The 13,143-nt window shown below is 38.8% G+C and overlaps 1 protein-coding gene across 1 annotated transcript in view; it reads right to left on the bottom strand.

The window, feature by feature from the left end:
- RASA1 (RAS p21 protein activator 1) overlaps window positions 1-13,143 on the bottom strand; it is a 53,355-nt gene that overhangs the window by 1,537 nt on the left and 38,675 nt on the right. Inside the window, exons 14-24 of the mRNA XM_051782600.1 lie at window positions 12,626-12,783; window positions 12,268-12,344; window positions 8,123-8,295; window positions 7,766-7,925; window positions 7,442-7,584; window positions 6,734-6,849; window positions 5,717-5,803; window positions 3,416-3,483; window positions 2,191-2,279; window positions 1,296-1,373; window positions 6-140 (exon numbers count right to left, since the gene is read on the bottom strand). Coding sequence (XP_051638560.1) covers window positions 6-140; window positions 1,296-1,373; window positions 2,191-2,279; window positions 3,416-3,483; window positions 5,717-5,803; window positions 6,734-6,849; window positions 7,442-7,584; window positions 7,766-7,925; window positions 8,123-8,295; window positions 12,268-12,344; window positions 12,626-12,783 — 1,284 coding nt within the window. The remainder of the gene's footprint in view (window positions 1-5; window positions 141-1,295; window positions 1,374-2,190; window positions 2,280-3,415; window positions 3,484-5,716; window positions 5,804-6,733; window positions 6,850-7,441; window positions 7,585-7,765; window positions 7,926-8,122; window positions 8,296-12,267; window positions 12,345-12,625; window positions 12,784-13,143) is intronic.

The raw sequence follows: 13,143 nt of genomic DNA on the forward strand, positions 1-13,143 counted from the left end.
CTTACCTGCATCACACCTCGCTCATTGCTGAGCGTCCGGAGCTCATCCGAGTGTGCCACGCAGATCTCGTGCAGGGCTGCCAGATCCCGGGACAGGTCAGTCCGAGAGTGCTCTGTAGTGTCTGGGAGCTCAGGAACATTCTTCAACAGAACAAAACACAGATTTAGGATGCCAAGACCAATTTTGGTCTTTCCAGCTAAACCTCCAGTCCATCTTTCTTGTTGTGTATTATAGAGCGCTGGGCAATCACCAACCATATGAAGTTCAACAAGGGGAAGTGCTGGATTCTGCACCTGGGATGGGGCAGCCATGGATGTAGGTAAAGAACAGGGAATGAGATGCAGGAAAGCAATGCCATGGAAAGGGACCTGAGGGTCCTGGTCGATGACAAGTTGCATATGAGTCAGCAGTGCCCTGGCAGCCAGGAGCCAACTGTGTCCTGGGGGGCATCAGGCACAACATTCCCAGCTGGGTGAGGGAGGGGATTGTTCTGCTCTGCTCTGCATTGGGGCAGCCTCACCTTGAATATTGTGGCAGTTTTGGGTACCTCAATACAGGAAAGATATTAGAAAGGTATTAGAGAGTGTCCAGAGGAGGGGACCGAAGATGGTGAAGGGCCTTGAGGGGAAGCTGTATGAGGAGGGGCTGAGGTCACTTGGTCTGTTCAGCCTGGAGAAGAGGAGACTGAGGGGAGACCTGACTGCAGTTACAGCTTCCTCGTGAGTGGAACAGGAGGGGGCAGGCACTGATCTCTTCTCTGTGGTGACCAGTGACAGGACCTGAGGGAATGGTCTGAAGTTGTGTCAGGAGGTTTAGGTTGGATAGTAGAAGCGGTTCTTCACCCAGAGCGGTGAACTACAATATACAGAATGCATGCAGTGACACTTTTGGCAATGCTAACCAAGATTCGACCTAGTAATTTTTAAACCAAAAATTAAATTTCCATCTCTGGTCAAAACCATGTGACAAATTAGACATAAAAATTTTTGTTTTAAAACATGTTTTTAAAGGTTTGTATTGCTGGCCAAAATTTCTAGTCTCATGGCTATAAAATCTATTTTGAGCTTCTCACATTTACAGAGGCACTAAATTAATAAAGTCTAGGAAGATATTTGATGGTTTTAATTCCATGTAACAGACAAGCAATCTGTAGTCTCTAAACGTGCATTAAAAAATGTATTCAGTTATAAGCATTCAAAATTAATGCACTTTTGAGCTATTTAATAAGAAGTGTAAAGAATTTTAATTTATAATGCTGCTATGTAACTTCAATAAATATTTTTTTAACCACTTACCCCAAGTTCATCCAAGAACATGATCATGCGATGTTTGTTGCTCTTGATGAATGGATTTACCCCTTCCATATATGGCTCCTGGTAATTTTAAAGAGCATTCATTAACAAAGTAATGCCAAGATAATTGTCACATCTGAAGGGAACACAGCGCAGTCAGGCACATGACACTGCAAAACAAGTATGTAAACTGGAATAATGTTATCTTTTTTCAAGATAATTTCTAATGTCTGGTGTGCAACCAGACAAAAGAATACAGAATTCAGTATTTTCTTGTATCCAGAAGATTGAGAATCTCTGATTCAGAATTTTTCTTACACATGGATACCAATATGAATTTGCATTAAGATGAGTGTCTCTCAATACCTGGCTGCAATGAACAGATGCTCTACTTTCAGAGGCATGATCAGGAATAAGTGTCCCCCTTCTTGTTTTTTTTTTTTCATTAACTCTTACATTCCAAGTTCTGTGTGTCAGAGAAATAACTGTAATGCCAGCCTGCGGTCATGTTAATTATGCGTACATCAACAAATTTCTTTTTAGCAATGTTTCAGCCTGGGAACTGAGATAGACCAGTTAATGCTGGCATTCTCTTAGTCTTATAATTGATACCTTATTGAAAGCTTGGGCTTTTTAGTGCAATATGTACACTTGACTTACACCATTAATTATGTCTAGCAGTGTGACAGTGAATACAGATAGAGTTTGAGGTGCTCTTCCACAGAAAACACCAAACTAAGGAGTGATAAATCCAAGGTCAAAGTGGGGTAAGAGAAAAAGTCAGAGGTTCAGCATGAGAAAATAGCAACAGATTTTTGCATGCATTACACAAGTACATGTAAAAAATGTACTGGAAACACAGTTCCACATTGTCCTCTTTGTGTAAAATTATACTCACCTTAGCTCCAAATTCAACGAGATTTGCTAAATTCTGCACAGACTTGGCGACCAGCGTCAGTGTTCTTGCAGCAGTGGGGGAAGGAGAATCTGGCAGGATTGCAAAATAGAGAGTTACTGGCCATTCATTTAAAATTAATAGCAGTCACATATTAAAAGAGTTCTTTTCCCATTCATATTTTTAATGATGTATCTTTATATAAATATAAAGTAATTTTAATAGTATAACATCATGTGAAAGATGTCACTTGATGAAATAAAACAGGTTGCTTTAATGATGTCCAAAAAAAACTTGTTAATCTGACTTTTTACACCTCCAGTAACGGTGCAACCCAAATTAGGAGGTACCTAACTTGCAAACTACTCGAAGATAATAAAATGCTAAAGAAAGGATCCAGGCTGTGTTTCTCAAATGCTTTCTCCAAAGCATGTACAGAAACTATTACTGAAACTATTACTGTTACTGAAAGAAAGAAACTCTGTTCAACCCAGTTCTTCTCATTTAATACAGCTTAAAGACTGATGATAGAAAACATGCTACATTGTCTTAAAAACTGTCTATGAATAAAGAAAACAAGCTTTTCTGAACCAGATTTTTTATTTCCTCCTATTTTTCACCCTTTCTGAATGCTGCCCCACTCTCTCTCATCTTTAAGATTCTGTATTTGAGATTTTACTATATTTAATGAGTCAAAAGACCTCTCCAATGGCTGGAAGCTGTGTAGGCAGGACATTCAAACAAGTTGTTCGAGAATGATTTTCTAGGTCCACAAATGTATTCCAAGCTCTGCAGGAACATATGAACTTTATAAATCTTGCTCATTTCAGAGATACCATTGAATTCAGCCATTAACTTTGGCACTGCACTGTATTGAAAACGACATCTGAAGATCCCAAAATTCCATTTTTTACATTGCTAAATACATTAAGCAATGCTAGACTTTAATTCAAAATGTTATTATTAAATATCAACAATGCATGTTTCTCTGGACTTTAAAATTACATTGGAGATAACTACAATCACATTGGAGATAACTACAATCAAACCTTTAAGGGAGAAAAGCATATGCTGGCTGTCTTAAGGAGAAGTGAGCCAAGTGACATGGATAACATGACTTTGAACACAGTATTTGAAGAAACTTCATATTTTGCTGCATTAGACATTACAAGCAATTTCATGCCTCCTGCTGTATAAAGTATAGATTCAATCTGAAGCATTTAGTCACCTGAGATGATATTAAACATCCTTGGGTTCAGGATAGCAGGACAAATCAATCGAAGAAAAACAAAGCCACTGAAATGGAAAGAAAATTGCATTTTGTTCCATAGCATTAGAGAATTAATGTAAAATTGGGTAGTCTTCAAGGATTTAAGTTAACATGGAATCTTGCTGAGACAAACACCAAGCAACCAGAATGTGCTCTGTGAAAATATTAACAAATTAAGATCATCATGCTATGATTCTATGAACTACAAAGCTGAAAGAATAGGCACTCAGATTTCAAGTGAACTGTTAATCATGTGGGAACTTAATTGTGAAGTGATAATGAAGCCAATCCCAAAACATGCTGGCTTCAAAAAGGAGGAGCCCCTAGTCTCTGACCTACCAAAAGTTCTCCATTATCTGCTACTGGGTGTCATCCATCCCACAGCCACTCACTCCCCCAAGCCATCCTAACGAGGAGTGCAGGAGCGGGTGGGCAAAGGGAACATATCTTTTGGCACAACACAGCCTTAGGTCAGCTTAGGCTGGTTCATATCCTGATGGCAATACACTCCAGTAGAAAAATAATAAGGGATATGCTACTTTCCTCCATGAAATAATTGCTGCCATCTAGAAAGCTGGAAAAAAAAATGTACTCTGTTTTAACTGCAGAACTAGTTCAGTTTGTTTTGCTGAAGCCAGAATAGCCTTCAGCAGCATAAGAAAAAACTAACTTTCTGCTAATACAAAAGTGAAAACCATCCACTCAAGTTAACCTCAGCTCCAGCTAACTGCAGTACAATGAAGTGACATACAAGCCAACTGAGTAAATCTGTAATATCCGTAACTTTGTCCTTGGGCACCACCAGCAGGCTGGTTTTCACTACAGCAATACCAGAGCCTGACCACTTCCTGACAAAGGAGGAACTGGACCTTACACTACCTTGCCTGTTGATAAGTACACAGTGATGGAAATGCCCTCATTACTTGAAAATGACAAACACGGTAGTGAGGTTAATGTATCTTCCATATGTCCAAGACACCTAGTATATTCTGTTATAGATGTTCTTTTACATCTATAAGAAACACAAACTAAGGGCTGGTAAGAAAACAGTTCCTGGCCATAAGTTAAGCTAAAGTATTTTCTGTGGTGTGAATTTAAAGCTATGAAGAAGTAATTAATTTTGAAGCCATGGCATATACATCAATCCCTCTTTTAAAGTGCCCAAAGTTGAGGGCCAATGAGGTACAAATCTAGCAGAGACTCTGCTGATAGGGAAGACCTGATAATTCTTACCTTGGTCAACCTGCCTAAATGAAGAATGAGCAAATATCTACATGGGGGTTTAATGACCAGAAATGGCAGCACCTTCTCACTGATACAGTAGGGAAGATACCAAGACATCAAAAAACTGTCCAGCTACCTCTGAATATTTAATCATTCTTAAACAAAAAGTAGTGCAATAAAAGATAACAGGATCACTGAAGGCTGTGAAACTTTGTACTCTAGAGAGAAATCTCTAGTATCCACTTGTGAAAACAGAACACCACAAAAGCAAGCAATCCAGTATTTTTAGCATCCAGAGGAGGGCTTTGGGCAAACCCTGCATGTGAGCTGTGTATCCACTAAAGAAAGACACATGGTCCTCTTTGTTGCTGGGGACGAACACAAAGAGATACGGAATTCACTGCTGACCTTTACAGCCTTCCAGCAGAGGTCAGACCCTCAAAATAAGAAGGGCTCTCACAGTAAGAGCAGTCTCCATTTGAAGGCAATGCCCCTTAGCAGTATGGAATACAAAATGATAAAAATACAAGCCAAAGACAAATCCTCTGAAACATCCCTCCAGGGGAGATAAACCTCTGCCAATAATTTAACTGCCTGACACTAGCAAAGATTTTTGTTTGATCTGCCCTGGCAATGAACAGAGAAGAACTTGTGTGTTGCATTGATTTAATAACGCGGATTGGAGTTTTGATGCTGGTGTGAGTTCAGAAGAGCCAGGTTCAGTAACCTCCTGAAACATTATTGGAGGAGCTCTGGAATGTTTCAACATGACTGGACAGGAGCACCACAAATTCAAAGTTAAAACCATTAAGTCCAGCTATACTGACCTCTACACTACATCATTTTATTCTGACAAGCCTCTAAGAACATGACTAAGAATCTAGCAAGCTCATAATCCTTAACTGGGACATTGTGCCTCAGTATCTTTTATGTGCAGGCATGCATAATTTTGTCACTGAAAGAAACACAGATAAGTACACTGCAGTATGTCTTTAACATTGCTTATTTTCAGAATAAAGTTGACAAGTAACTTACCTAACAACTCTGGTTCTCATGGTGGTATTAGCTGGCCACTTGTTTTGAACAGACTTCTGTAGGCACCCATAAATATACCTCAATGTCCTGTAGAAGTAGTAGGTAATTACTCAAATTACCTCAAATTACTCAAAATCAAACTTACAGAATCAAAAATGCTGGTGAGAAAGGACCTAGAGCAACTTCCTACTTCATGCAGAACTATTACCAACTTTACATTACTAACTTAGATATAAGCTTTAAGTTACCTTTACCTAAGAGTTAATTTATAAGTTAACAAATTTATACATTTTCTAAAGTTTATATTAAAAAGTAAATTTATAAATTACAGGCAAAACACATTGTATATGCCATTCAATGACCATTCAGATGTGCTTTAAATGTTTTATAATTAATTATCTGTTTCCTGTTCCTGTCTTTTTAAAGAAAAGACAATTTTGATGCTTTAATTTTTTTTCTCTTAACTAAATAACCATTCTTTCCATAAATGAGGGATAGTGTTTAGAAGTTAAGCAACCACTGCAATAGCCCTCTCCCATTAAAAGAAATACAACAATTTGTGGCGTATTTCAGAAAATATTGAGTGCTGCACCATACATTTAAAAGCAGTGCACCTTTCAATGCTAACTTTGCCAGCAGTAACACAAAACTTCCGTGCTATGCTGACGTCTCAAAATTAAGGATTTTTTATACCTTAAAAGCTAACAACACACTGGAAGAAAAACCCTGTGTAGTGTTTCACTTTTTGTGAAAATATGAGATTGATTACTTTTATTATTCTTGTTTTTCCCTGACCTCTTGGGTCTAGTAGCTTTTCCTTAAAAGATAAGCAAGTGTGAAAGAGACTTTTGTAAAAAGCACTGCTGGAAGTGTTATTTTTTCCCCCCCATCTATATTCCTCTGTATCCATACAGCAATCCTAATATAAATCAGTAAGAACATCATTTTAATGTGCAATGTAATTCACAGAAACAGGAATTTTCAAGTATAAATCTGAACAGAAAAGTGCACACTTACGGGGGCAATATCTCTGCAGCCATGAAAATTTTCTCCACCAGTTCTGAAAGTATACTGAGTAGATGTGCCAAATTAGTGTTTACATCTTCATTTTTTTCCAACTTTGAGGGATTTAACTAAAACAAAGAGAAAAAGATTAGGTTTCTTCTCCTAAAGAGAACTACTAAATAGTTTCATAATATTATGCACTGAATACTACTTCAAAGTAAATTAAGTATTTGCTGCTATACACATCTCTTATAGAACTCACTAGCCTGTTTCAATGACTGGTCAGGAAATGTGAAGAAGCAAAAGTTTTAAGTTCTAATACACATATCTGACTTTTAACAGCTCAGATATTCAGCACTATCCATCTGTGTGACCTTTTTGTCTCTCTCAATCCAAATTTCTGATGACTACCATCCTTTCCACAATGAAGCTGAAGTGAAACACAGAAGTTAGGAGAGCCATTTTCAAAAGGGTTTCAGGATAAATAACCATTATTTAATATCAGGAACTTTTCAATTAAAAGTTCTACTATGAATATTGTTCGAAGCCAAAATCCAGGGGAAAAAATGTCTTAATGAATTCAGTTCCTACATTTCTAATGTAAACAAACTTTAGTTCTGAGAGATAAATAACTGTTTCTAAAACTAATATTTAATGTTAACAACCAGCAGATAATTGTGTCAACAAACCAAGATGTTTACAAACAGTTCAAGGTATCACCTCACAAGACTGCTTGCTCTCCATTATCTTTAATATGGAGTCTTTCAGTGCGTGATGAACAAAACTCGTTGCTGTGGCTTTCATATACTGCTCCATAAGTGTGCTTGCTAAAGTGGTGGCACGGAACAAGGTAGTAGCTTCATCTGAAAAAAGAGACAGGAAAGAGAAAAGTTAAGAAAAGGAGGTAACAAAATGAGAGGAAAAACGTGTTAGCTATTCAACGTAAATTGTAACTAAAGGAGGAGAAAAAAGAATGATACTGGAGCCCTTCCTTCCCCACCTGCCCAGAATTCCAGTAAACTTTAGTGTGATTTAGTGCAGTACCTTCCATGCTTATCTCCCTGTCATTTAGTGTTCGTAATAACAGGGACTCAAGCTTTTCGTGAAGAAAAATCTTCAATAAAATGCCAGCCAACAGTGTTCTGTCCTGTCCGCAAACATGTGATAAGGCATAGACTACATGAAGTTCTTTCTGGAGTATAAGCTGAAAGAAAAAAAAAATTAAAATATTCAGAAGCTTCTCCTAACATATAACAGCTTTGGAAAAAAATTATATCGTATATATGTGTGTTACTGTAAATAATATTTAATTATGTCAACCAGTGTTACTGAGATCCATCTCTACCAACAAACTAAGTGAGCTTTGACAGATAAGCCAAGGAAAGTTAAACGAATTCATACCTCTTTAAATTCACTGTATTCCTCTTCTGGCATGATCTTCTCCATGGAATATCGTGCTCGAACACGCAAAGATCCTGGCTCAATACCCTTTAATGGTACATGGGAACTGAGTTGAAACCACTCATCTGTTGCATGTCCTTTTTGTAATCGGCTTAATTGGCAACGCATAAACACTTAAGAAAAAAAAGCATCGTTCAAGTACATTATTTCCACCAAAACAGTGTTACTATTGAATAAAAAGCCCGTTTTATTTTCAGCACGTCGTCTTATTTCAGTAAAAAAATATTAGTAAGAGTAAACAAGTTTGCTATTGATATATTAACAGATTCGCTTCAGGGGCTTAACAGAGTCCTGTAAATTGAAGAAACAAGGCAATCTGTAGAGAATGTATAAATTCAAAAATGTCACATGACTATTGAAATGGCTTCCCTTGTAACACCCAAGTAAGTAGGTAAAAAAGTGCTACCCTGCAAATCCAGGTAGCAGCCTGAAAATAAAAATAGGTGATGTCTAGAATTGACTATTCCCTTTCCAGCATCTGGCTGACACCACCATCAGGTCTGCTCCTCCATCACTTTATTACTTCTTACTGTTTATTATTACAGTGTTGTATGGCCTTCCCAAACCCTTACATATCTATTTCCTATATACTAACTCCCAGGCTAAGTAACACTTTATGCATATTACATAAAAAATTGGTCTCGAGCACTTGCTGCCTGATAATGAAAGTCAGCTCCAGAATGGCCAAATCAGTAATTGGCCTCTCAGTGGTGTTGGTAACTTGAAATTGCCAAGCAAGTGTCCTAGTTCGAACAGCTGGGACTGATTCATCACTGGATGGGTGAGCCCAAAACTGTGTATTCTACAGCCTTCCATGCCATTTTCCCATTTTCCCAGAAACTGTTGTCAGTAGAGGCCTGCGAGGTGAGGGGGGGGATGTTCCTGAGCAGGGAGTGATAACAATGAGCAGGCGGACCGAGCTGCCAGGATTAAAGTCTCTCAGGTAGATCTGGATTGGCAGCACAAAGGAGAATTATTTCTGGCTCGATGGGCCCATGACGCCTCCGGTCACCAGGGGAGAGATGCAACATACAGATGGGCTCGTGACCGAGGGGTGGACTTAACCAAGGACATTGTCTCACAGGTCATCCATGACTGTGAGACATGTGCTGCCATCAAGCAGGCCAAGCGGGTGAAGCCTCTATGGTATGGTGGACGGTGGTCAAAGTACAGGTATGGGGAAGCCTGGCAAGTTGACTACATCACGCTCCCCAAAACCCGCCAAGGCAAGCACTACGTACTGACCATGGTAGAAGGAAGCACTGGATGGCTGGAGACATACCCCGTGCCTCATGCCACTGCCTGGAATACCATCCTGGGCCTTGAAAAACAAGTCCTGTGGCGACACGGCACCCCGGAGAGAATTGAGTCTGATAATGGGACCCATTTCAAGAATGGCCTCGTAGACGCCTGGGCCAAAGAGCACGGCATTGAGTGGGTGTATCATATCCCCTACCATGCACCAGCTGCTGGAAAAGTTGAGCGGTGCAACGGACTGCTGAAAACCACCCTGAAGGCACTGTGTGGGGAGACTCTCAAACACTGGGAGCTGCATTTAGCAAAGGCCACCTGGTTGGTCAACACCCGAGGTTCCATCAATCGAGCTGGCCCTGCCCAATCAGAACCTTTGCATACTGTAGATGGAGATAAAGTCCCTGTGGTACATATGAGAGGAATGTTAGGGAAGACTGTTTGGATTAGTCCCACCTCAAGCAAAGGCAAACCCATCCGAGGGATTGTTTTTGCTCAAGGACCTGGTTCCACCTGGTGGGTAATGCAAAAAGATGGGGAGACACATTGTGTACCATAAGGAGGGGACCTAATTTTGAGTGAGAATGGTCTGTAATGTTTCATTGTATGTATGTATATATATATAGATAGATAGATATATATATATATATAAAAAAGTGTATATAGTTTTAAGGAGACATAGTTTTTAAAGGGGTTAATTTGGGCATGACATGGACGGCATAGAATAAGGGGTAGATAATGTCCTAGTTAGAACAGCTGGGACCGATTCATCACTGGATGGGTGTAGCCCAAAACTGTGTATTCTATAGCCTTCCATGCCATTTTCCCAGAAACTGTTGTCAGTAGAGGCCTGCGAAGTGGGGGGGGGGGGGGGAGGATGTTCCTGAGCACCCTCATACCCTTTTATGGACTGAGCAGCCTCATACCCTTTTATGGAATTCCCCACTCTGAGGGAAGGACTGACCATTCCTGCCTGAACTGGAGAATATATAAACTTGGAGTTTCGGAACCTTTTTACCACTCGTGGGATCCAGAGGAAGACTGCAGCTCACCGCTCTCAACCAGACTGCAGCTCACCAACCTCAACTGGACTGCAATCACCACTTTTGACCAGATTGCAACAGCTCTCCCACCAGCAGGCTTTTCCCCTCTCCCTTTACTTTGGACTTGGGGGGGGAGGGCAAGGAACACCACTTTGTTCATGCCCCAGGGTGCTGGGTTATACATTTGGGTTTTGTGGGTTAAAACCAATTGCTTGTCTGTATAATTGTACTTATTGTATTATTTTACTAAAGTGTTATTCTGACTTATAATCTCTCTTTTGAGTTGAGTGCATTTCCCCTGCTGGTTAACTTTTAAACCAGTACAGCAAGATACAGCAGCTGGGAGCACGGGCTCACCTGGAGCAGGTACATGTGTTCCTAAATGGAAGTTCTTTTTTTCACAGAGAAAGGGCCCAGGTACTTTCACAGGCAACACTGTGCTTGTGAAACACCCATCATCCTCCAAGAGGAACCCACAGTTAGTTTCACTAATAGTTTAGCCTGTTAGTCTGCATCTCTCAAGTAAACATTGTCTCTTTCCATGACTCTCAATGAGATCTGCTTTTAATTTCCTCACATGAAAAACAAACAAAAAAACCACAAATTGAATCAGGTTCTGCAAGACCATTCAAAATGAGTTGTAAATGATCTATTTTGGTCAAAGTTTCCCTACACATTTTACAAAAAAACCCAAACCAAACCAAACCAAAAAAAAAAAAACGCACACACACAAAAAACCCCAACGCCAAATAAAGCCCCTACCAATAAATTAGCACTGGGGCACAAGTTACAGGCCAGTAACAAAATATACCCAAACTGAAAAAAACTCTGACAGGCTTTAGTACAGACAGCTCTGAACACAACAGAAAAGAAAAAAATCTTGAAATAAATTTGAAGGGGATAGAGAAGCCATCCTGCCCTGCAGGCATCAAAGAAGAAGCACAGGGCTGAAGCTGCTCAAGAACAAGTATGGTGGGAAACAAGAACACTAAAAACATGTTGTGTAGTAGAGACCTGAACTTAAAAAAAATATTTTTTTCTATCTTCAAATTCACATTCTTCAAAACCCTTCTTTACAAGGAAACTGAAAGATTTTACCACCTTGCTCTTAGTTTGCTGGAAAAGAAACAAAACCACAGTTAAAGAAGTAGCTGTTTGGGTAACATGAGGAAAAGAAATTATTGGAAACTTGTGTAAAAGGCAGAAGAAAATATGGATCCTGTCCTAATCAAAGTAATACTAATGTAACTTCAGGTTTAAACCTGAGTGGTAATAAGGGAAGCAGACAGATGAGGTAAAAAAGAAAGAAAACAAGGACATTTTCTTCAGAAACAATCAAGATTATTTTTTTAATAAAGAATCATATCTTTCCCTTTCTCACTGGAAGGAACCAAAAACCTGAAAAGGAATTCCATGTAGTCAGACTTAAAACTCCATGGAACTCCATTTTATGGAGCAGACTAGTCCTGAAAGTTTCTCTTTCCTCTTGCTTCTCTTGCTTTTTGGTAAGCACAGTCATTGACAATGGTTACTCTAGAGCAGAGCTAGGAAAGGTGCCACGTATACAGGACTGGATTACTGTACATTTTATCACTAAACACCATGCAGATTGTCATTATAAAACCATTAATGGAAAACTTCTTCAGACATCCAAAATACACAAAGACAGAGGTATGTTGAGCATAAAAACCAGCCTAAATTTCTTGTGACAGTGCTTGACAAAAGTAAAGAAAACCCACACAGAGTATCCATGCTGAAACATATGAGCATCTTTTCAGAAAAAATACTTACATATATCTGGATCTTTGCTTTTCTTTGTTTTGTTACTAAGACTTATCTCAAATCTATTAATATCAGATGAAAGATCACTAGGAGAAAAGACAGAGAACCTCAGTTAGTACTATACTTGGCTGGCACTTAGACTTTTCCTAATTTCATTTCAATCCTCAGCCAAAGACACTTATATTAACAAAGGTAGTTAGGTGCCTATAAAAAATTCTGCCCATGCAGAATTTGGCTGAAAGGTTGGTGCTGTATAAAGACATAGACCGTATTTTTAAAAATACAGTAAAATAATATAGTGTTAAGAATCTTAAATGCAATGCAAATTACAAGTGAAATTCAATAATTCAAGATGATTAAGACTTACTCAAAGACAAATTCTTCTGACCACACAGGGTTCTGCCCTTCCCTGATGTGTGTTTTTGCTACCTGGACACTGTTCAGGTAGATGTTACAATATGGATTTGTAAAATGCTTTACTGGGAGCGTATGAGCTTCTTCTACATGCAAAATGAGACTGCTGACCTGGAAAAAAAATAAACAGAATTTATTTTTTATTGCTAAAGTACAAATACAAAGCTAATGAATTTTTTATCCTCTGTACAGAGATAATGTTAATATGTGAATACTGAACATTTTTAAGAGGCACAAGTGACAAAATAAAGTAACTAAAGTTCTGAAAACAAATACCATATTTTTAAGGCATCATGTGTTCTTTTAAAATTATCTTTGGGGCATTAGGATTTTCAAATAACAACTTTTCTAGGCACAGAAGATTTTACTGAAATCAAGGACTGGCACTTTGAGTAAGAGCCATGGACAATTCCAAACACAATGGTTTATTATTTGGTGCTTTCCTAACAGATTATGTAAAATTCTCTTGTG

The sequence above is a fragment of the Manacus candei genome, unplaced genomic scaffold, assembly GCF_025592945.1.
Source record: "Manacus candei isolate 608988 ecotype Guabito, Panama unplaced genomic scaffold, ASM2559294v1 h1tg000016l, whole genome shotgun sequence".
NCBI lineage: Eukaryota > Metazoa > Chordata > Aves > Passeriformes > Pipridae > Manacus > Manacus candei.